The following is a 26,110-nucleotide window of genomic DNA, read 5'->3' on the forward strand; positions in this document are numbered from 1 at the left end:
GGTGGGAATTTATTGGGTAGGAGAATCAGATGGTCTGGTAAAGTTTTAAATGATCTAGATTTACCTGCTTATTTTATTACAGCATCCATAAACAATAATTCTGAAATATGTTATTGAGGGGGATGAGCAATAATATTTCTTTGGTTTGTTTTACTTTCTTATACAGAAAAACTCACTTTCAGAGAAGTGGTATCTCCTCAAGAGTTCAAACAAGGAGAGAATGCAGAAGTGATTTGCCGAGTCAGCAGCTCACCCGCACCTGTCGTCAGCTGGTTATATCATAATGAGGAAGTCACCGCTATATCCGACAGTTAGTATTTTGGTAACTCCCTAAGTTATATGTTCTAACAATATTGCAATTTTTTTAAGGAGACTGAATCTGCTTGAGTAAATATAGCAATTGGATTGACCCTAAGTATCAAACAATTGTTTAGGGAACATCAGAGCTCTAAACTAGGGGTTGGCAAACTATGGCCCTAGGCTCAATTCAACCCCTCTGCTCTTTTATTAAGGTGTTATGGAGATGCAGCCAAACCCAATTGTTACATATGGTCTGTGGCTGCTTTGGAACAAAGTTGAGCAACTGTGGCACAGATGGTTTGGCCCACAATAGTTACTTTCTGGAGATGACAGAAAAAGTTTCCTGACCTCTGCTCCAGTCAAGAAAAATGTATATACAAACAGTTCAAGAATGTGAAAATGATAGTCACTCAGTTGTGTCCAACTCTTTGTGACCCATGGACTGTATGTAGTCTGCCAGGCTTCTCCATCCGTGAAATTCTCCAGGCAAGAAAACTAGATGGTGGGTTGCCATTCCCTGAGTGAGGATCTTCCTCAATCGAACAGGGGTCTCCTGCATTGCAGGCAGATTCCTTTCCATTTGAGCCACCAGGAAAGCCCACATTCAAGGATACTGAATAAATAAAGGAATCTGTCCTGATCTATTGAAAGTCTACATTTTATAATTCAGACTTGATCCCCCTATTAGTTTTTCTGGCACTGTTCTTTCAAAGATACCTACATATTCTAAATATTATGGTAAGATACATGTGGATAATTGTGAGAAAAGTACATTCATTCCAATTGTCTTCATGATTTTGATTCAGACCGAGCTAAAATTCCAGAATAATATGACATCTGGAATTGAATGCATAATTTCCTTGCATTATGCTATTTTACCATTGTGAATTGGGAGTATTTTCAATTTAGAATATTTTTCATGGCACCTGCATTACAGAGAGGTACAAAATAATTGAGTCTTTTAAAATATTCAGTACTTTCTATCTGGGATGTCTTTGTTTTATGTTTCTAAGAAATGAAACTTCTACAGCATAAAGAAGAGAAAATAGATAGCTTCTCTTTTTGAATATGTACAGATAATATTTCATGATCACTATTGTCAATTTATTTTTTAATTTTAGAGAATTTTTCTGGGTGTGGCATTTTCACTGCTTGTTAGTTACTGACTAAAACTTTTTTTCCTGTGTCATAAGTCAATGAGACATATATTTATTTTCAGATAACTGCTTTAGATTTTACTAATGAAATTTCATGAGTAGACTGTATATTTTTTGCTTTTTTTCCCTCAATAATAAAGGAAGCAATACATTTATAGCAGTTAAATGACATTGTCTAAACATTTTCAGATAACTTAATCTTAGGCTTCAAGTATACATATTTATATTGTACATTTTAATTATAAAAGGTTTTGAAAATGAGTTTGTTTGTTTGTTTTAATACACACAAGGGAAAACCCTCAAAGCGAAGACTGATGTTCAAGTATACTACTGATGGAGGGCTGATGCTTCTATGCTATACTTATACATTTTCCCAGTACCCCATGATGAAATGATGTGAGGCCGGATTTCCATCATGGCTCCACACTTTCCTTGGCTTTTGAACTGTGGTGTTGGAGAAGACTCTTGAGAGTCCCTTGGACTGCAAGGGGATACAGCCAGTCAATCCTAAAGGAGATCAGTCCTGACTGTTCATTGGAAGGACTGATGCTGAAGCTAAAATTCCAATACTTTGCTAACCTGATGCAAAGAACTGACTCAGTAGAAAAGGCCCTGATGCTTGGAAAGATTGAAGGCGGCAGGAGAAGGGGATGACAGAGGATGAGATGGTTGGATGGCATCACTGACATGATGGACATGAGTTTGAATAGGCTCTGGGAGTTGGTGATGGACAGGGAGGCCTGGTTTGCTACAGTCCCTGGGGGTCGCAAAGAGCCAGACAGGATTGAGTGACTAAACTAACTTAACTGAAAGCTTTGAACAGCTTTTCTAACTGCTCTGTACATAATTCATATTCTTAATCTTAAATAATAAATTATCATATCCTTTTTTAAATTTTTTGAAATATTTTTAATTGGAGGGTAATTATTTTACACTGTTATGTTGGTTTCTGCCTTACACACAATATGATTCAGCCACTATTGTTATTCAGTCATTAAGTCATGTCTGATTCTTTGTAACCCCATAGACTGCAGCATGGCAGACTTCCCTGTCCTTCACTCTCTCCCAGAGTTTGCTGAAACTCACGTCCATTGAGTCGGTAATGCCATGCAACCATCTCATCCTCTGTTGTCCCCTTCTCCTCGTGGCTTCAGTCTTTTCCAACATCAGGGTCTTTTCCAATAAGTTGGCTCTTTGCATCAGGTGGCCAAAGTATTGGAGCTTCAGCTTTAGCGTCAGTCCTTCTAATGAATACTTAGGGTTGATTTCCTGTAGAATTGACTCATTGGATCTCCTTGCTGTCCAAGGGACTCTCAAGAGTCTTCTCCAGCATCACACTTAGAAAGCATCAATTCTTTGGTGTCCAACCTTCTCTATGGTCCATAAGTATGTGTGTGTATGTATATGTATATCACCCCTATTATATGCATTTTGAAGAATGTTGATAATTTTAAATAAAACAGACATATATAAATATTTGTTAAGTGAATGAAGAAATATTAACTTTATATCAGTAAATATATTTAACTCAGTAATATTATTTAACTCAGTAAATAATGTCTATTTTTCTTGTTCCTTCTCATTAGTTGTTATTTCTTGGGAATGAGTTAAACATAGAAACTTAACACTGAGTTTCAGGGAAAACAATGTAGAATTTTTTTTTTAAGTTGTAAAATTTGTTTTTACTTTGGGATATAAGGGATGTAGGGGAATTGTGAAGATGGACACACTTTTCTAATCTTTTAATATTTAAGAAACTTGCCACATACTTCATTATTGGACAATTTTTACATTTATAGTGAATTTATAAGAAGTAATATTCTTCAGATTTTTATATATGTATGATTCTTTTAACAAAACCAATGAAATAAATTTAGATTTATAATCATGAATGGAACATATATGGGGATTTAGAATAATGCAATGTGTCCAGCTAACTTCCTGAAGCCTTAACTTGGCACAGGAGTAAAGTTTAAAGTATCCATATGAAACAATGAAGGTTTGGAAATGTTGATTTATTAACCATGCTTTTGATAGCAGCTGTTTGACAAATATGCAGAAGTAATACTCTCCAGACTACTTGAAGTGAAGATGTTCCATGTTGTTTGTTGAAAGAAATCCATAAGAGAATCCAAGCATTTAGGTAGTAAAGTGATAGTGTCACATTTTGTTAGAAAGTTGAATATGTTGACTTTTAGTGTCAACCCTGATGGAAGAGTACATTATCGGAGTTGCCCATTCATTCTTAACCATTCTGAAAGCTAGCTCTGAAACTTCCTATATGCTTTGAACATTTTCTAATAAAGTACCAGTTTTGCATCAAAAGCTATGGATAAAATCATCTTGCTCAGAAAAATAAAATATGAAATCTACTCCCAGTATATTAATAAAAAGTCATTCAACAGTTATTTTGCACTTATCTATTGTCCTAAGTGATGGTGATTCATAGTTAAAAAGATGAACTAATCTAGTGCCCTTAATATGTTAGTACTCTAGAAAAAGTATCAGTGGATGAATTGTGAAAACAAGATTGTTGAGGTATATGATAGGGAAAGTGCGGTAATAGAGGATGATAAGGAAAGAGCACTTGAATCAGTTAGGGCAGAGGGAAGTATCCAAAATGCCTGCTGACAGTAAAAAGCAACCTTTAAAGATGAAAAGGTATTAACCAGCTAAAGACTGGTGGGGACTTTTCAAATGGAGAGAACATCATATGCAGTAGCTCAGAGGTGAAAGCATGAGTGGCATGTTCCAGAACTGAATTGTTCATTATAACTAAACTTCACGAATAAGTGCAACTAGAATACTTATAATAACAGATAAATACAACTAGGATTTGTAAGTAAAGACTAATAGGAAAGGAATCTGGAAGAGAAGGTTGAGCCATTTCTACATGGCCTTGACATCTCTATTGAGGCTTTTAGAATTTATCCAAAGGTGACATCACTAGAGGGTTTTAATTAAGACAGTGACATGAGCTAATATGTATTGAGAAGGACATTAGTGTTTCAGTGAGGAAAATGAATTGGATGAGAGTCAAGGCAAAGCTTCAGGCAAAGAGAATTGCTCAAATCTGAAGGAAATAATTGCTGAGGGAAAAGGAAATTTTAGACTAAGAAGTGATAAAGGGAGAAGTGATAGGATATGGATTTAATTGGATATGCAGATTGAGGGTACTGCAGAAATCAAAGATGATTCAAAGAATTTGCCTTCGGCATCTAGCTCAATGTAAAGATCTCTAAAGACAGAGTTGGGGAGTAATTTTAGGTGGAGATAACCAAATTTTGCACATACCAAAATTGAATTATTTACAGTTCTTCTAAGTGTATATATCTAGATGACTGAAACAATTGTGGAATCACGGGGACCATCTGGTCTGAAGAAAAATTGAATCATCAAAATATTGATTGAAGGCATAAGAGTAGATGTGACAAACCATTCAGTTGCTGTAGAATGAGAAGAAAAGAAGACTTATAAAATAACCTGCTTAAAGAAACATAAAGCAGACACCTTATTGAATATTATGATTTCCTTTATTTCCTTTCTGCAATAATGAATGTTTGGAAGTCTTAAATGAAATAAATAGATCGTCTTTAATAGTTAAATACTCCCAATATCCAGTTACTCATGAATGACTCAAGTAGTGCTTTCTTCAAACATCTTTTGTTCAGTTCAGTTCAGTCACTCAGTTGTGTCTGATTCTTTATGACCACATGGACTGCAGCATGCCAGGCTTCCGTGTCCATCACCAAATTCCAGATCTTGCTCAGACTCATGTCCATCGAGTCGGTAATGTAATCCAACCATCTCATCCTCTGCCATCCCTTTCTCCTCCTGCCATTAATCTTTCCCAGCATCAGAGGCTTTTCTAATGAGTAGGCTCTTTACATCAGGTGGTCAAAGATTGGAGCTTTAGCTTCATCATCAGTCCTTCCTATGAATACTCAGGACTGATTTCCTTTAGGATTGAATGGTCTGATCTCCTTGCAGTCCAAGGGACTCTCAAAGAGTCTTCTCCAACTCTACAGTTCAAAAGCATCAATTCTATGGCACTCAGCTTTCTTCATGGTCCAACTCTCACATCCATACATGACTACTGGAGAAACCATAGCTTTGACTAGATGGCCCTTTCTTGGCAAAGTAATGTCTTTGCCTTTTAATATGCTGTCTAGGTTGGTCATAGCTTTTCTTCCAAGGAGCAAACGTCTTTTAATTTCATGGCTGCAGTCATCATCTGCAGTGATTTTGGAGCCCAAGAAAATAAAGTCTGTCATTGTTTCCCCAACTGTTTGGCGTGAAGTGATGGGACCAGATACCATGATCTTAGTTTTTTGAATGTTGAGTTGTAGACCAGCTTTTTCACTCTCGTCTTTCACTTTCATTAAGAGGTTCTTTAGTTCCTTGTTGCTTTCTGCCATAAGGGTGGTGTCATCTGCATATCTGAGGTTATTAATATTTCTCCCACAGTCTTGATTCTAGCTTGTGCTTCATCCAGCTCAGCATTTTGCTTGATATACTACTCTGCATGTAAGTTAAATAAGCAGAGTGACAATATACAGCCTTGACATACTCCTTTCCCTATTTGGAACCAGTCCATTGTTCCATGTCTCGTTCTAACTGTTGCTTCTTGACCGGCATACAGATTTCTATGGAGCCAGATGAGGTGGTCTGATATTCCCATCTCTTTAAGAATTTTCCATAGTTTATTGTGATCCACACAGTCAAAGGCTTTAGCATATTCAGTGAAGCAGAAGTAGATGTTTTTCTGAAATTCTCTTGCTTTTCCTATGATCCAACAGATGATGGCAATTTGATCTCTTGTTCCTCTGCCTTTTCTAAATCCAGCTTGAACATCTGGGAGTTCACAGTTCACGTACTGTTGAAGCCTCTCTTGGAGAATTTTGAGCATTACTTTACTAGCATATAGGATGAGTGCAATTGTGCGGTAGTTTGAGCATTCTTTGGAATTGACTTTCTTTGTGATTGTAATGAAAACTGACCTTTTCCAGTCCTGTGTCCACTGCTGAGTTTTCCAAATTTGCTGGCATGTTGAGTGCAGCACTTTCACAGCATCATCTTTCAGGATTTGAAATAGCTCAACTGGAATTCCATCACCTCCACTAGCTTTGTTCATAGTGATGCTTTCTAAGGCCCACTTGACTTCATATTCTAGGATGTCTGGCTCAAGGTGAGTGATCACACCATTGTGGTTGTCTGGGTCATTAGCATCTATTTTGTATAGGTCTCATTCTAATTTCCAGCAACACACTTGAATAGAATATTTTTAAAATTTGCTTTGGAATGTCATGATGTTTTAGGAGTTCTGAGTTCCTCCAGTCCTTACTATAAATTGTATTTCCTGCTGATTGCCTTTCTTTCTCTTCAGTCTCTTCTTTGGTGAGAAAATTTCCCAGGAAAAAGCATCTGTATAAACATTTTTGTATGTCATCTCAAGGTCAACCAAAAGATGAAATAGACATTTTGGGAATGTTTAAACCTTCTGAACTGAAAATTATATATATGTAGCTTAATAATTGGTATTTTCTCTCTGAGGCAGCTTCAGAATCTCCAAATTTTCTTTCCTTATTACCTGTCTTTTAGACAATCAATTACCACATTCTTACCTGTTTTAATATAGTCTAATAATTTCCTTATTTGTATTTAAAGCTCAAACTTCTACTATGACTTAGGGAATTGCTATGAAAAATGAACAAGAAATATGAATGGCTTCATATCACAGCAGTTTCTTACTCATGTGAAGGCCAATGGGTTGTAGGATGAGAGACAAGCATTGTACCCATTGCATTCATTCAGTGATCCAGGTTGAGGGATGCTGGGAGACTACTTTCTCATGTGACTTCTTTGTTTGTCCTAACATGTCTATTAAGCCAGCAAATGGGGGAAGAGTAATAAATACTGGAAGTGCCCCCAGAAATACTCTTTAACAGTATATATCCATAAGTGGGTATCTTAAAGATATTTCTGCCTTACCAAAAGGTCTAAATGGGTCGAGGATGTGTTTCTCTTATCCATCCATGTGCTCAAATACAGTACTTAGCAAACATCATGTCTGATGTTATCTATGGATGAATTAATTACTGAAATTTAGAATACTGCCTTTATAACATGTTTCAAAATAGAACAGGATATAATAATGTTCTTTACTTGATAACAAGGGAAAAGTTCTTAAGACTGCAACAAAATCATGATGAGTAAAACTTAAGACCAGGCATTATGGAAAATACGGTCAGGCTGAGATGCTGCTTAGGCTAGCCAGAGTACTTCAAGCAATCACCTAATGCATGCCCGATAACAGCTATTTTTGTACATATGCATGTGCATATACTCACACATAAAATGGAATCTTGAGATAAAAGTGACAAAGTCTAATGTATTCCTTCCTAAAATGGATTATCTTGGATATAGAAAAAAATATTTCAAATAAATCTGAGATATGATCATTTTATATGTCCTCTACCTGACTTGAATAGTATTATATATTTAGCTTCCTCCTCAGGATATGTGCAATTATTGGTTTAATTATTGTGTGAGGAAGGATATTCAAGCAATTCTCTAACCCATTTCCATCCCCAAGTTGCTATATATTTGCAGTCAAAATATCTTCTTGTCTGTAATATCTAATCCCTCAGCTTTGTTCTTTTGTGTATCTTTTCTGCATTCAGAGTACCAAGGGGAAAATAATAGCTTAACCATTTTATGTGGAAATAAACTCTTGAATGTATTTTCACAAAAAGGTGTAACAAGGCAGTTGTAGAGTGGAAAAATTGAAGTCATGAAATTACATTTTACTTTCAAATTGAAATTTGTTTGTTGATGAAAAGTTGGATAGTGTCAGACAAGTACCATATTTTAATACTTAGCAATTTAGAGCATGCTGGACTCTGCCTTCAATTACTGATATTGTTTCCTCTTCTTTGCTTACTTTCCAGATCGGTTCGCTATGTTAGCCAACAATAATCTGCAGATTCTCAACATCAATAAAAGTGATGAAGGTATATACAGGTGTGAAGGAAGAGTGGAGGCTAGGGGAGAAATTGACTTCCGTGATATCATTGTTATTGTTAATGGTAAGCAGAGAATAATTTGTATGTATTTTATTGTTGCATTTAGCAAAATGTTTATTAAAAGGGCAACACAGCACTTAAGACTGATAAACCTCCGCTATCCCTGGAGGAAGTTGCCTCACCTATAATATAGAGTCTGTGGCTGCACTATAGCCTCAAGGGCAAGCATGTATGCTAAGTCGCTTCAGTTGTGCCTGACTGTTTGCAACCCTATGGACTGTAGCCCACCAGTCATCTCTAACCATGAGATTCTCTAGACAAGAATACTTGAATAGATTGTGGGTTGGCATGCCCCCCTCTAAGGGATCTTCCCAAGCCAGGGATTGAGCCCTCGTCTCTTATGTCTCCTTCATTGGCAGGCAGGTTCTTTACCTCTATGCCACTTGGAAAGCCCCTCAAGGGCAAGATCTGTGACTTATTTAATATTGTTATCCTCTTTTACAAAGAGTCTATTAGGGAGTAGTTGCCTTTTGCTGGTTTTATAGTTGTTGAAACAATGTCAAATGAAATATAGTAAAGGGGTTACTTGCTTAAACTAATCTAATTAACAGTATTTACAGGTTTTCCCTAATGTATAATTAAATGCATTGTTACCCTTTGGAATCTTAATGGACATTAATAACTAAATTTTTGACATCTCTTCCTCCAAATTTGGCTTCTTTTACTATACTGCCTGCTTGTATTAACATACTATTCTGTGAGGCCAGTAATATGTTAATGTTATCCTAATTATCTCCACTTTGCGAATCGAATGGGTCACCAAGGTGCACACTGTATTTCTTTAACATCTATCAAATATACACTGCTTTTCCAATCATGCTTTCCATAAGAGTGCTGCCCTTTCCAATTTTTTTTTAATTTTTCTTGAGTGACCGCTATTTGTTTTCTCTGCTCTTAATCTTACAATTTCAACTTTTCTATCTTACCAACCTTCCAATACTTAAAATTATTAGTATTTCCCTTTACTTTCAAGACAAAATCAGAAACATTCTTCATGGCATAGGAAGCTGTGCCTATGCTTCCTATAGGAAGCTGATCATCAGCTACCTTCCCTAATCATTCAGTCTGGGTAACCTGTGCTTTAGCTAAATGGAAATTCTATTAGTAACACTACACAAATGTACTTTGATTTGTTCTTCTGAACAAATTCCGGTCTTTTAAACTGAGTTAGAAACAACCATCATCACATAATCTATTGCCAAAATGTAACTTATTCCTTTTGGAATGGACAGAATATGAATTTAAAGAGTTAGCCATGAGTTTTCTATCACTTGGGACTGGGAGACTGAAAAATTAATCAATGTCTTCTTCCTTATCCTATGCTCCTTCCACCATGAGCTATCTCTCCACTTTTTTTTTTTTTTTTAAAGAGATTTGGAAACAACACCAGGAATAGATCAAAAAGAGTTTTTTGGTTTTTCCTTTCCTGGAGTGAAAGTAGTTTAACCACAGATTTCATGCTGAAAGATAAAAAGAATATTAAATCAATGATTTTTTCTCTTATTCCGTAAATCTATAATTAATTGATATTTAGGATACCTAGGTTCCCTCCTCAGAGAAGGCAATGGCACCCCACTCCAGTACTCTTGCCTGGAAAATCCCATGGACAGATGAGCCTGGTGGGCTGCAGTCCATGGGGTCTCGAAGAGTCAGACACGACTGAGCGACTTCACTTTCACTTTTCACTTTCCTGCACTGGGGAAGGAAACGGCAACCCACTCCAATGTTCTTGCCTGGGGAATCCCAGGGATGGGGGAGCCTGGTGGGCTGCCATCTGTGGGGTCACACAGAGTCGGACAAGACTGAAGGGACTTAGCAGCAGCAGCAGCAGGTTCCCTCCCTGGGTTGGAAAGATCTCCTGGAGAAGGGAATGGCTACCCACTCCAGTATTCTTGCCTGGAGAATTCCATGGACCGAGGAGCCTGGCAGGCTTCAGTCCATGCAGTCACAAAGAGTCAAACACAAAGAGTGACTGGCATTTTCACTTTCAGTTTCATGGATAAAATAATGGAATAGACCAGAAAACTAGGGAAGTAGGTAGAAACTGCACATGCTCTAGGGTGAGGCCAAAGTGCCAGGCCTTTCAAGAGAAGATTTTCAGAGCTTTTTTTTTTTTTTTTCTGATGTGTAAAGTCTATTATTTATTGAGACTACTATAGTCAGTGGAGGTTTTGAGGAAGATTTTAGTGAAGATGAGGAATAATTGTTTAAATACGGAAATGTGTACTATGTTTGTATCTCTATATATTAATATATATCTATATTTTTGTATTTTTATTTATGAGCATTTCTAATACTTTTCTCTCTTTATTATATACAATCAGCAAAGGTAACTTAAGTGGTTATTTAGTTTCTTAATTAGTTGACTTAACTGTCTACCATGCTTTGTTTCTGAAAGAATTTAAGGTAGGAAATTTTGTGTTTTTTGTCATTGGCAAGACCTTGTGCTCAGTATATTCTTATGAAAATGGGGGTTACAACAATAGTTAAGACGTGTAAAGTTTTTTTAAAAGGATTAAGTTTATAGGAAGCACTATATAAATATGTACTATGATTGTATGTTATATATGTGTGTGTGTGTATGCTGAGGCTTAGTCATGTCTGACTCTTTGTGACACCATGGACTGTAGCCCACCTGACTCCTCTGTCCATGGGGTTATCCCAGCAAAAATACTGGAGTGGGTTGACCTTTCCTCTTCCAGGGGATCTTCCGGACCCAAGGACTGAACCTACATCTCCTGCAGCTTCTGTGTTGGCAGGTGAATTTTTTTGTTTTACCAATGAGTCACCTGGGAAGCCTCTGTTATATATGTATGTTTATGTAAATTTCTAGAGTAGGAAATGGAAACCCACACCAATATTCTTGCCTGGAAAATTCCATGGACAGAGGAGCCTGGAAGGCTACATACAGTCCATGGGGCTGCTAAGAGTTGGACATGACTGAGAAACTCAGCACATATGTAATATTATGCATATATTTTTAATACTAAAACACTATTTTGAGACTTATGATAAAAAGGAAATGTCATCTGGAAGATGTAGCATATTAAGCTTTTATTATCCATTCTGCTGTTGTGATTTCTTTTAATACATTTACAAATGTTCTATTTCCACATTAGATTATCTGTGATAGTTTGAATGTGATGACATTTATTTTAAAGGAAGGATTATTTAGGTATAAGTGGGTCCAATTAACAAAGTTTGAATCATCAAGTCTATTGTGATCTACATTCAAACTGGAATGTTTATTTCTTTATCTACACTTATTATTCCGGAGAAGGCAATGGCAACCCACTCCAGCACTCTTGCCTGGAAAATCCCATGGATGGAGGAGCCTAGTAGGCTGCAGTCCAAGGGTTCCTGAAGAGTCGGACATGACTGAGCAACTTCACTTTCACTGTCATGGATTGGAGAAGGAAATGGCAACCCACTCCAGTGTTCTTTCCTGTAGAATCTCAGGGACAGCAGAGCCTGGTGGGCTGCTGTCTATGGGGTCGCACACGACTGAAATGACTTAGCAGCAGCAGCACACTTATTATTACAGGGCTCATAAAGACACAAAAGAATATATGTGTTCTTTTGTGCAGTTCACATCAATCATGTACGTAATGTCCTTTTGTGACTGCATCACACTGACCTTCTCCAGATTAATCACCCTTCTTCCACATCCTACTTTTCTTCTCACATACTAATCTGACCTTCTTTGCTTGAATATCACTTTTATCTCCAGTTCTTCTTATTAGTCATTTTTCCCTGTTATGGTCACAAGCTCCCATATCTTAGAACTACCAGAACCACTGTTTTCCAAAATAAGTGTTCACAAAATCAACCATTGATTTATTTACCTTCTGGATGATTCAGTTGGACCCTGTCAAGGGAATGCATTCACTAATGCCACCAGATGACTGTGCTTTTCTCTCACATTTTGCCTTTTTATATAGTCAGAAAAATCATTATTCTCCAGGCTTATTGACTCTTGCCCTGCTTACCAGCTCCTTTTAAAACTTGAGCCCTCTCTAAAACTATCCTTTATTATTTATCTGTTATAAAATCCCTTGAAGTTGTTTCAATGAAAACTTTGAAGTTGCATAAATTAGTAATTTTATCCACATTATCTTATTTTTGTTCAATTATAGTATTTGGTGAATTATATACTTTTTCTCTCCAATTTATAATGCATGCCTCTCTCTTATTTGCTACTAATTTTTATCCTTGGTAAAATTATTTTATCCTTGATAAAATTCATTGTGGACCTCTTTCAACCCCTTTCACCTCAAAGTATATTGAAGTTCCAACCAAATATTCCAGTCAACAGCTTCTTCACATTCACTGATTTCTTGGAAGATGTTCTCCTCTTTGCTCTGATGTTGGCTCTTTGCAGATTTTCCCTTGCATTTTTTTCTCTTCCAACACATTAACAATTAGTTAAAATATATCCTTGCTGGCTTATAAGGCCAGCAATACCAAATATTAAGGATATTTTTTTTCTTAACTCCCTCTATTAATTACTTACTATATTTCTCAATGCCTATGTATAGTTTTTCACAAATATTTATCTCGCCTCCCTTTAAGAGGTTATACTCATGGCTCACTGCCATGTGAAGTGTGGTTCCAGTAGAAGGTTTAAGCAACTAAACTCAACTGATGATCTGACTCTCTCTGGCTATGGGAAGATAAGAAAATGTAATATACACTGTACTGAAGTCAAGCTTCAAGAAGAATCGCATGTTACTTCTCTTAGGCTTTCCTCCTGCCATGAAGCTAAGTGAAAGTGAAAGTTGCTCAGTCCTGTCTGACTCTTTGCAACCCCGTGGACCATACAGTCTATGGAATTCTCCAGGCCAGAATACTGGGATAGATAGCCTTTCCTTCCCAACCCAGGGATTGAACCAAGTTCTCCCACATTGCAGGTAGATTCTTTACCAGCTGAGCCACAAGGGAAGCCATGAAGCTAGCATGACTGTAATAGGGACTTCTTTACCTACGGCATCATGAAGAAGATGTGTGGAGCTGAGTCACAGCTGATCTGCAGGTGCAAACACATACCATAGATAAGAAATAAAGCACATTGTTAAGCCCTGAGATTTTAGAGTCTTTTGTTATCACAGAAAAGCAGGCATATGCAATGACAGTGGCTTTTTCCTAACTAAGCAATTTAAATACTGTCTGACTTAGGTGTACATCTGAAATTACTTCCCTGAGTACACATCAGACATCTTATACTCCCCAATGGTGGTCATCTCAAATAGATTAAATTAACATATCAATATATTGGTAATTCAACTGAATATTTTTGACTGTAGTTTCAGTGTTACTTTGTATTGTTTTTATATATTCAGCATTTAAAGCATATGTGCTGGCTATATTTTTCATACTTTGTTATGCTTAGAATACTAATAGATCTAATAGAGCAGTATTTCCCCCAAGGCACTTACAATTTTATCTTAAAAATTTAAAGTAATCAACTTTCGTAAGATTCCTTATTGTTTATGGAGCTACTGAATTCAAAAGCATATAGTAAGTACATTTTAAAAAATTTATTGATTTTTAATTGAAGGATAATTGGTTTACAGAAGTTTGTTGTTTTCTGTCAAACTTCAACATGAATTGGCCTTTTCTGTCAAACCTCAGCCGTAGTCATACATATATCCCCTCCCTTTTGAGATTCCCTCCCATCTCCCTTCCCATCCCACCCCTCTAGGTTGTTACAGAGCCACTGTTTAAGTTTCCTGAGCCATACAGCAAATTCCTGTGGGCTATCTATTTTACATATGGTAATGTAAGTTTCCATGTTACTCTTTCCATACATCTCACCCCCTCCTCCCCTCTCCCAATGTCCATAAGTCTATTCTCTATGTCTGTTTCTCCACTGCTGCCCTGCAAATAAATTCTTCAGTACCATTTTTCTAGATTCTGTATATATGCATTAGTATATAATATTTATCTTTCTCTTTCTGACTTACTCCACTCTGTATAATAGGATCTAGGTTCATCCACCTCTTTAGAACTGACTTAAATTCATTCCTTTCTATGACTAACATACCATTGTGCATATGTATTACAACATTTTTATCCATTCATCTGTCGATGGACATCTAGGATGCTTCCATGTTCTAGCTATTTTAAATAGTGCTGCAATGAACAATGGGATACATGTATCTTTTTCAATTTTGGTTACCTCAGCGTATATGCCTAGGAGTGGGATTGCTGGGTCATGTGATGGTTTTATTCCTAGTTTTTTAAGGAATCTCTGTACTGTCTTTCATAGTGGCTGGGTCAGTTTACATCCCCACCGAAAATACAAGAGCATTCCCTTTTCTCTACACCCTCTCCGGTATTTATTGTTTGTAGACTTTTTGATGATGGCCATTCTGACAGGTGTGAGGTGATATCTCATTGTAGTTTTGATTTGCATTTCTGTAATAATAAGTGATATTGAGGATCTTTTCTTGTGTTTGTTAGCCATCTGTATGTCTTATTTGGAAAAATGTCTGTTTAGGTCTTTTTCCCACTTTTTGATTGGGTTGTATGAGCTCCTTGTATATTTTGGAAATTAATTCTTTGTCAGCTGTTTCATTTACTATTATTTTCTCCCATTCTGTGTGATGTCTTTTCACCTTGCTTATAGTTTCCTTTGCTGTGCAAAAGCTTTTAAGTTTAATATGGTCCCACTTGTTTACTTTTGTTTTTATTTCCATTACTCTAGGAGGTGGGTCATAGAGGATCTTGCTTTGATTTATGTCATCAAATGTTCTGCCTAAGTTTTCCTTTCAGAGTTTTATAGTTTCTGGCCTTACATTTAGATCTTTTTTTGTCATATTTTATTTCTTTCAGCAGTGCCTTATAATTTTCCGTGTACAGTTCTTTTGTCTTCTTAGATAAGTTTATTCCTAGATATTTACTTCTTTTTGTTGCAATGGTGAATGGGATTGATTCCTTAATTTCTCTTTCTGATTGTTAGTATATAGAAATGCAAGTGATTTCTGTGTATTAATTTTGTATCCTGTGACTTTGCTAAATTTACTGATTAGCTCTAATAACTTTCTGATAGTATCTTTAGGGTTTTCTTTTTTTTTTTTTTTCTTTTTTTTTTTTAATGATTTTTAAACTTTACAAAATTGTATTAGTTTTGCTCTGCAAACAGTGAGAGCTTTAATTATTCTTTTCTGATCTGGATTCCTCTTATTTCTTTTTCTTCTCTGATTGCTATAGCTAGGACTTCCAAAACTATGTTGAATAATAGTGATAAAAATGGACACCCTTGTCTTGTTCCTGATCTTAGAGGGAGTGCTTTCAGTTTTTCAACTATGAGAATAATGTTTGCTGTAGGCTTATCATATATGGGAGAAGGCAATGGTAACCCACTCCAGTACTCTTGCCTGGAAAATCCTATGGATGGAGGAGCCTGGTAGGCTGCAGTCCGTGGGGCTGCTAAGAGTCGGACACTACTGAGAAATTTGACTTTCACTTTTCACTTTCATACATTGGAGAAGGAAATGGCAACCCACTCCAGTGTTCTTGCCTGGAGAATCCCAGGCACGGGGGAGCCTGGTGGGCTGCCATCTATGGGGTCGCACAGAGTCTGACATGACTAAAGCGACTTAGCAGCAGCTGCAGTATCATATATGGCCTTTACTCTGTTGAGTTAGGTCCCTTCTATGACCAGTTTTTGAAGAGTTTTAATCATAAATAGGTGCTGAATTTTGTCAAAGGCTTTTTCTGCATCTATTGTGATTATCATATAGTTTTTATCTTTCAATGTATTAACATGGTGTATCACATTGATTGATTTGTGTATTTTGAAGAATCCTTTCATTCTTTGAATAACCCCAGCTTGATCATGGTGTATGAATTTTTGATGTGTTGCTGAATTGTTTGCTAAAATTTTGTTGAGGATATTTACATCTATGTTCATCAGTGGTATTGGCCTGTAGTTTTCTTTTTTGTGTGTTGTTTTGGCTTTGGTATCAGTTGATGGTGGCCTCATAGAATGAGTTTGGAAGTATTCCTTTCTCTGCAAATTTTTGGAAGAGTTTTAGAAGGATAGGTATTAGCTCTTCTCTAAATGTTTGATAGAATTTTCCTGTGAAGCCATCTGATTCTGAGCTTTAGTTTTTTGGGAGATTTTTTTTTTATCACAGCATCAATTTCAGTGCTTGTAATTGGGTTGTTCGTAATTTCTATTGCTTCCTGGTTCAGGCTACGAAGATTGAACTTTTCTAAGAATCCGTCCATTTCTTCCAGGTTATCCATTTTATTGCCATATAGTTGTTCATAATAGTCTCTTATAATCCTTTGTATTTCTGTATTGTCTGTTGTAACCTCTCCTTTTTCATTTATAATTTTCTTGATCTGATTCTTCTCTCTTTTTTTCTTGATGAGTGTGGCTAAAGGTTTGTCAATTTTATCTTCTCAAAGAACCAGCTTTTTATTTTATTAATCTGTACTGTTGTTTCTTCATTGCTTTTTCTCTTATTTTTGCTCTGATCTTTATGATTTATTTCCTTCTTCTAATTTGGGGGGGGGGGTTGTTCTTCTTTTTCCAGTTGTTTTAGGTGTAAAGTTAGGTTGTCTATTTGATATTTCTTGTTTCTTGAGGTAGGATTGTATTCTGTATACTTCCCTCTTAGAGCTGCTTTTGCTGTATCCTATAGGTTTTGAGTTATCATGTTTTCATTGTCATTTGTTTCTAGAAATTTTTTGATTTCCCTTTTGATTTCTTTAGTAACCTCTTGGTTATTTAGAAACATAGTGTTTAATTTCCATGTGTTTGTGTTTCTTACAGCTTTTTCCATGTAATTGATATCTAGTCTCATAGTGTTGTAGTTGGAGAAGATGCTTGATACAATTTCAATTTTTTCTTACATTTACTGAGGTTTGCTTTGTGATCCACGATATGGTCTATCCTGGAGAATGTTCTATATGCACTTGAGAAGGTGTGTTCTTCTGCGTTTGGATGGAATGTCCTGAAGATATCAATGAGATCTATTTCATCTAGTGTATCATTTAAGACTTGTGTTTCCTTATTAATTTTCTGTTTCGATGATCTGTCCATTGCTGTGAGTGGGGTGAGTCTATTACTATTATTGTATTACTGTCAATTTCTCTTTTTATGTCTGTTAGTGTTTGTCTTATGTATTGAGGTGTTCCTATGTTGGGTGCATGCTGCTGCTGCTGCTAGGTTGCTTCAGTCATGTACGACTTGGTGTGATCCCATAGACGGCAGCCTACCAGGCTCCCCTGTCCCTGGGATTCTCCAGGCAAGAATACTGGAGTGGGTTGCCATTTCCTTCTCTAATGCATGCAAGTGAAAAGTGAAAGTGAAGACGCTCAGTCGTATCCAACCCTCAGCGACCCCATGGACTGCAGCCTTCCAGGCTCCTCCATCCATGGGATTTTCCAGGCAAGAGTACTGGAGTGGGGTGCCATTGCCTTCTCCGTGTTGGGTGCATAGATATTTACAATTACTATGTCTTCCTCTTGGATTGATCCTCGGTCATTATGTAATGTCCTTCCTTATCTCTTGTAATATTCTTTATTTTAAGATCTATTTTGTCTGATACGAGGATTGATACTCCAGCTTTCTTTTGCTTTCCATTTGAATGGAATATATGTTTCCATCCTCTCACTTTCAGTCTGTATGTGTCTTTAGGTCTGAAGTGTGTTTCTTGTGGACAGCATACATATTTGTCTAGTTTTTGTATCCATTCAGGCAATCTGTGTCTTTTGGTTGGAGTATTTAATCCATTTACATTTAAAGTAATTATTGATATATATGGTCTTATTGCCATTTTCTTAATTGTTTGGGGTTTGATTTTGTAGATCTTATTCTTCTCTTGTATTTCTTAACAATATGCCCTTTAAACATATGTTGTAAAGCTGGTTTGTTGTTACTGAGTTCTCTTAACTTTTGCCTGTCTGAAAAGCTTTTGATTTCTCCATCAATGTTGAATGAGATCCTTGCTGGGTACAGTAATCGTGGTTGTAGATTTTTCCCTTTCAGTACTTTAAATATATCCTGCCATTTACTCTGGCCTGCAAAGTTTCTGTTGAAAGATCAGCTGTTAACTGTATGGGGTTTCCCTTGTGTATTACTTGTTGCTTTTCCCTTGCTGCATTTAATATTCTTTCTTTGTGTTTAATCTTTGTTAGTTTGATTAGTACTTGTCTTGGTGTGTTTCCCCTTGGGTTTATCCTGTGTGGGACTCTTTGTGGCTCTTGGATTTGATTGACTATTTCCATTTCCACGTTGGGGAAATTTTCAGCTATAATCTTTTCAAAAATTTTCTCATAACCTTTCTTTTTCTCTTTTTCTTCTGGGACCTCTATAATTCTAATGTTGATGTGTTTGATATTATCCCAGAGGTCTCTGAGACTATCCTCCGTTCTTTGCATTCCTTTTACTTTACTCTGCTTTTCAGAAGTTATTTCCACCATTTTATCTTTCAGCTCACTGAATCGTTCTTCTGCTTCAGATATTCTGTTATTGATTCCTTCTAGAGTATTTTTCATTTCAGTAATTTTGTTGTTTGTCTCTGTATGTTTATTCTTTAATTCTTCTAGGTCTTTGTTAATTGATTCGTGCATTTTCTTCATTCTGTTTTCAAGGTTTTTGATCATCTTTACTGTCATTATTCTGAATTCTTTTTCAGGTAGTTTGCCTATTTCCTCTTCATTTATTTTGACGTCTATATTTCTAGTTTGTTCCTTCATTTGTGCAGTGTTTCTCTGCCTCTTCATTATTATTTTTTTAAACTTATTGTGTTTCAGATCTCCTTTTCTCAGGCTTCAGGGTTGGATTCTTTCTTCCTTTTGGTTTCTACACCCTTAAGGTTGGTGCAGTGGTTTGTGTAAGCTTCATATAGGGTGAGATTTATGCTGTTTTTTTTTTTTTGTTGTTGTTGTTGTTTGTTTGTTTTTCCTCTGATGGGCAAGGCTGAATGAGGTGGTAATCTTGTCTGTTGATGATTGGGTTTGTATTTTTGTTTTATTTGTTGTTTAGATACAGGGTGGTGCTGGTGGTTGGGTGATGCTGGGTCTTGTATTCAAGTGGTTTACTTTGTGTGAGTTTTCTCTATTTGATACTCCTTAGGGTTATTTCTCTGGTAGTCTAGGGTCTTGGAGTCAATGCTCCCACTCCAAAGGCTCAGGTCTTGATCTCTGTTCAGAAACGAAGATTCCACACGTGGTTTGTTATGGCATTAAGTGAGATTAAAACACATACCCAAAAATGAGAAGCCAAAGATGAACCCCAGATGAATGGCAGTTACAAAATCAGGCAAATAACAATTAAAATAATGGGATATACACATATATATCCATAAGCAAAACCAACACAGTGCAACAAAAATAAGGTACAACAGGACCCGAAGAACAAGGGAAACCAAAAAATATATCTACCAGTTAAGAACAAAACTAATGAAGCACAAACTGGAAAACAAAACTAAAGCAAGGTCCCAACCAGGGAATAAAGCAATGAAAACAAAACTAACAAATATGTTGAGAAGAAAGGAAAGAAAGAAAAGAAAGCAAGAATAGGTATGCAAAATAGGGGTAGATAAAGAAGATTTACGTACATTAAAGATTAACTGCAAGGGGAAAAGAACAGTAGGAAAAAGCCAACAAACTATAAATGTTGTAAAAATAATAATAGGTTTAAATAAAGAGAAAAAAAAAGAAGAGGAAAGAAGCAAAAAAAAAAAAAGGAAAGCTTCACAGAACTGCAAAAGCCAGAAGTAGAGGCAGAAATTTATAACAACAATAAAAAGTGTGATAAAAAAATAAAACTCAAAAGCTTAATTAGATTTCATAGTGCCAATAAAATTGACAACTACAATGAGGGTCGGGGGTGGAGGAGGAAAAATAAATAGAAAAGAAAACAAAAAAAATCCAAAGGAAACTTCAGAACAAGTCAAACCATAAGAATAAAAAATGTTTTTCTTGAGTCACTGCTGTCAGGATCCTTTCCTTCGCTGGGAGTCACAGTTCACCTCAACTTCCTAAAATGCCTTCCAACACTGTCCTGGACTCTGGACCTGCTATGTGGGCAGCTCAGATTCTAATCTGGTTCTATTCCTGTGTGTTCTGCCTCCAATGTCCACAGCTATCAAAACTAGTGTGTTTTCTTTTGTGGGAGCTCTTACTGTCCTTTTATATATTCCGAATACACAAAGTCTGCCTAGTTGATCGTGTGGATTTAATCTGCAGCTTGGACAACTGGTGGAAAGGTTTGAGGTCTTCTTTAGATGCACTGCCCCTGGGTTTTAATTGTGGTTTTATTTCCACCTCTGCATGTGGGGTCGTCCACAGTGGTTTGTTCCTGAGGCTTCCCTGGAGGACTTGGGTCTGCCCCAGTGAGGGCCAGTTGTGGAGGTGGTGCAGCTGCTTGGGTCACAGTGGTTCTGGCAGCACCAGGTACTCAGGGGAGTTGGCGGATTGGGAAGTAGTAGATATAGTGCTCTAGAAGGATATGACAACCAGTATTGGCCAGTACACTCCAGTATTCTTGCCTGGAAAACCCCCATGACAGAGAATCCTGGCAGGCCACAGTCCACAGAGTCACAAAGAGCTGAACATGACCGAAGTGACCCTGTATGCATAGATGCAAAACTTTTTTTTTTTTTTCACTGTGGCAGCTCTGCCCCTGTGAGGGTTGAGCGTGAAGGTGGTGCAGCTGCTTGGGTCACGGGGACCCTGGCTGCACCAAGCGCCCAGGGACATGGATGGCCTCAGCCCCAGGAGTTATGGCCCTATTAGAGTCTTTTTTTGAGCCTCTGATAGCTGGCGATCAGAAAGCCTCTTTAGTTAATCTTTCTCCATAGCTCCACCTGTTCAGGCACTTAGAGGGTTCCCTCGCCTGGGGTCCTTCTCTTGTTCAGCTCATCAGGTATTTAAAGGGTCTCACTGCCTGGGGTCCTACTCTGTAGTTCTGTTGTCAGGTGCTTGATGGGCCAGGCTTTCTACTGTTCAGCTGCTGCTGATGCTGGCATGTAGGGTGAGAAGAGGTTATAGTGATGGTGCCACCCCCTGCAGATGACTCAGCAGTATTGCCTTGCTTCCATGGCTGCCTGGCTTTCCTCCACAGGCATTTCCAACCACAGTCTCCTCCCTCACATCCCCTCAGTCCCTCTCTCCGCAGTCAACAGCAGCCCTCACCCTGGGATTGCTCCACAATCCCTAAGCTCCATCTCCCAGCCACTGTGCCTCCTAGGGGACCTGTGTCCCTGTCTGGGGTAATGTATGGCTATGGCAAGGACTGTCTGATTCTCATTCCATTTAGGCTGCTACAGATCAGCTGTTTCACTTTCAGCCCTGACTGTTTCTCCTCTGACTCAGACAATTACCCCAATGTGGGGATCAGACCCCTGTTTCAGTTCCCCCACCCACCAAGGGCAAGTCCAGTCCTAGTAACACTCCTGTTTTTCTCTCTAGTTCCTTCCTACTACTGAGTTTTGCATGGTTCTATATATTCTTTACTCCTGGACAGGTACTCCTGTCCACTCTCAGCTGGTGTTCTGCATGCACTTCTGTGTCTGAAGGTGTATTCCTGGTGTATTAATGGAGACAGATGTACTCCATATCCACCTACTCCTCCACCATCTTGTTCTCTCCAATAAGTGCATTTTTTTTTTAAATTTTTTTTTATAATTTTTTTTTTTTTTTTAAAATTTCAGGTATACACGTGCTCCCCATCCTGAACCCTCCTCCCTCCCCCCTCCCCATACCATCCCCCTGGGCCGTCCCAGCGCACCAGCCCCAAGCATCCAGCATCGTGCACTGAACCTGGACTGGCATCTCGTTTCATACATGACATTTCACATGTTTCAATGCCATTCTCCCAAATCTTCCCACCCTCTCCCTCTCCCACAGAGTCCATAAGACTGTTCTATACATCAGTGTCTCTTTTGCTGTCTCGTATACATGGTTATCGTTACCATCTTTCTAAATTCCATATATATGCGTTAGTATACTGTATTTATGTTTTTCCTTCTGGCTTACTTCACTCTGTATAATAGGCTCCAGTTTCATCCACCTCATTAGAACTGATTCAAATGTATTCTTTTTAATGGCTGAGTAATACTCCATTGTGTATATGTACCACAGCTTTCTTATCCATTCATCTGCTGATGGATATCTAGGTTGCTTCCATGTCCTGGCTATTATAAACAGTGCTGCGATGAACATTGGGGTACACGTGTCTCTTTCCCTTCTGGTTTCCTCAGTGTGTATGCCCAGCAATGGGATTGCTGGATCATAAGGCCAGCCTGTTTTATAAGAAGGGGCACCTACCGTAGCTCAAGAAGAGACTTGGTATTTTGGATAAATCTGTTGATGAAAAACTACTGTATGTAAAATATGTAGCAAGTGGGAATTTGCTGTGTGGCTCAGGGAACTCAAACCAGGGTTCTGTGACAACCTAGAGGGGTGGGATGGGGCGGGAGGTGAGAGGGAGTTTCAAGACGAAGGGGATATAGGTATACTTATGGCTAATTTGTATTGATGATTAGCAGAAATCAACACAATATTGTAGACCAATTATTCTTCAATTAAAAATAAGTACATTTAATTATTAAAAAGTATCATTTTGTAGAACAAATATAGGAAATATATTGCAGACAAAATATCACCTGGCAAAACAAAAAGAGCTTAGGATGTGAAAGAAGAACTAAGAGCTTAACTGTTACTGGATTTGATATCTTGGGGAGAAAGTGATGGTGGTATTAATCAGATGGTTTGGAATTTAGGTGGAGATGTAGATGCAAAGCAGAAGGGACCAGATCATGAAGGGCTATGGACTTTCTTCTTTGAGACAAAGATGACCTGCCATTTAGAAGCAGGAAACCTAAAAAGAGAAGGATGGAGGCAGGGAGAGGGGATGAGTTAAAGTCAGTGGTAAGTAGAGCCTGTGCTAAAACACAAAGAAATGCAGAGGGATATATAATCAATAAGGTTTGAAACAAAGTACTGTGTTTCCAAGTGTGTCACAGAGATAAGAGCAATAAAGGCTTAATTCGAAGATTTTATTATGGATCCTAGGCTTCCAAAGTAATAAATGCAAGCAGAAGTGATCAATAAGGACTGAACTGAAACATATATGATGAATTTGGCAATTATGAGTTTACAAAAGACATTATGGTAAACAATAGCATTTGCGTGGTTTGGGTAACATTTAGGCTGCAATGACTTAATGAATAAATGTTCATGTACAGTCACTTGAATAAGAAGAGTATTGAAGGAACAGCACCTATTACCTCAGCTTATTCAAATCAACTATTAAATAGAAAAAATTGCAAAGTTGAGTTAAAGAACAGAGGAAGTGACTGCAGTGTTAGGATATTTGTAAGAAAGATTTACTTTCAATATAAAGAGGATATTTTATGCTGAGCCTGGAAGAAATGAATCAAAATTGGATGAGAATGTGGGTTAATTCACAAGTAGGTCTGGTTGATAATTTGAGAGAAATATTGCCACATGACTTCATATCCTCTTTCTAATCACTGATTTCACTTATCTACCAAATATTGATGTACTACTGGTTTCTCTTCAATATTTTTTCAATGTACTTATACCTGCTCATTACTGAATCTTCAAGTAAGCTTTCCAAATGCCTAAAACCTTACTTTTCATTAACCTCCCAATAGCTACCTTGATTTTATTATTATACCTCATGACATTTCTATTAACTCGCTTAATTTGCTGGCCATCTTTTCTATACATTTCTGAATCTGTTTACTGGATAATTATACTACACACACATACCCATACACACACAAAGAAAATGGGTAAATGCATTAAAAAGAGGATTAGAATTACTTCTCTTGTTTTAATACATGCCCATTCTCCCACCATGGGATTCCTGATAGTGAAAGTCACTCAGCCTTGTCTGACTCTTTGTGACCCCATGGACTATACAGTCCATGGATTTCTCCAAGCCAGATTACTGGAGTGGGTAGCCTTGCCCTTCTCCAGGGGGTCTTTCTAAACCATGGATCGAACCAAGGTCTCCTGCATTTCACATGTACTCTTCATATAAGTTAAATGAGCAGGGTGACAATATACAGCCATGACGTACTCATTTCCCTATTTGGAAGCAGTCTGTTGTTCCATGTCCAGTTCTAACTGTTGATTCTTGACCTGCATACAGATTTCTATGGAGTCAGGTAAGGTAGTCTGGTATTGCCATCTCTTAAAGAATTTTCCACTGTGTTCTGATACACACAGTCAAAGGGTTTGGTGTAGTTAATAAAGCAGAAATAAATGTTTTTCAGGAACTCTCTTGCTTTTCTGATGATCCAATGGATGTTGCCAATTTGATCTCTGGTTCCTTTGCTTTTTATAAATCCAGCTTGAACATCTGGAAATTCACAGTAAATACTGTTGAAGCCTGGTTTGGAGAATTTTGAGCATTACTTTGCTAGTGTGTGAGTTGAGTGCAATTGTGCGGTAGTTTGAACAGTTTTTGGCATTGCCTTTCTTGGGGATTGGAATGAAAACTGACCTTTTCTAGTCCCATGGCCATGCTAAGTTTTCCAAATTTGCTGGCATATTGAGTGCAGCACTTTCACAGCATCATCTTTTAGGATTTGAAATAGCTCAACAGGAATTCTATCTCCTCCACTAGCTTTGTTTGTTGTGATGCTTCCTATGGCCCACTTGACTTTGCATTCCAGGATGTCTGGCTCCAGGTGAGTGATCTCACCATCATAATTATCTGTGTCGTTATGATCTTTTTTTGTATAGTTCTTAAGTTTATTCTTGCCATCTCTTGATTTTGCTTAATTTTGCCATCTCTTTTTATTTTGCTTCTGTTACATCCATACCGTTTTTGTCCTTAATTATGCTTATCTTTGCATGAAATGTTACCTTGGTATCTCTAATTTTCTTGAAGAGATCTCTATTCTTTCCCATTCTTTTAATTTCCTCCATTTCTTTGCATTTTTCACTTAGGAAGGCTTTCTTTTCTCTCCTTGCTGTTCTTTGGAACTCTGCATTCAGGTAGATATATCATTCTTTTTCTCCTTTGCCTTTTGAATCTCTTCTTTTCACAGCTATCTGTAAGGCCTCCTCAGACAACCATTTTGCCTTTGTGTATTGCTTATTGGTAATGGTTTTGATCACCACTTCCTATACAATGTTATGAACCTCTGTCCATAGATCTTCAAGCACTCTATAATATCTAATCCCTAGAATCTATTTGTCACTTCCACTGCATAATTGTAAAGGATTTGATTTAGGTCATGTCTGAATGGCCTAGAGGTTTTCCCTACTTTCTTCAATTTAAGTCTGAATTTTGCAATAAGACGTTCATGATCTGAGTCACAGTCAGCTTCCAGGCTTATTTTACTGACTGTACAGAGATTCTCCATTGTTGGCTGCGAAGAATATCATCAGTCTGATTTTGGTAATGACCATCCAGTGATGTCCATGTGTAGAGTAATCTTTTATGTTGTTGGAAGAGGGTGTTTGCTGTTTGCCAGTATACTCCAAGGCCAAACTTATCTATACTCTATGTATCTCTTGACTTCTGACTTTTGCACTCCTGTCCCCTTTGATGAAAAGCGCATCTTT

General features: G+C 37.4%; 1 protein-coding gene across 2 annotated transcripts in view; it reads left to right on the forward strand.

Annotated features, from left to right (window-relative positions):
• The window catches only part of NCAM2 (neural cell adhesion molecule 2), a 559,186-nt gene that overhangs the window by 334,685 nt on the left and 198,391 nt on the right, over positions 1 to 26,110 (forward strand). For both annotated transcript variants that reach the window (XM_086322171.1, XM_086322181.1), the window contains exons 4-5: positions 167 to 310; positions 8,408 to 8,545. In XM_086322171.1, coding sequence (XP_086178297.1) covers positions 167 to 310; positions 8,408 to 8,545 — 282 coding nt within the window. The remainder of the gene's footprint in view (positions 1 to 166; positions 311 to 8,407; positions 8,546 to 26,110) is intronic.

This window comes from Bos grunniens, chromosome 1, assembly GCF_055505025.1.
Source record: "Bos grunniens cultivar Pamir isolate PY7600 chromosome 1, Bosgru_T2T1.0, whole genome shotgun sequence".
In the NCBI taxonomy this organism is placed as follows: domain Eukaryota; kingdom Metazoa; phylum Chordata; class Mammalia; order Artiodactyla; family Bovidae; genus Bos; species Bos grunniens.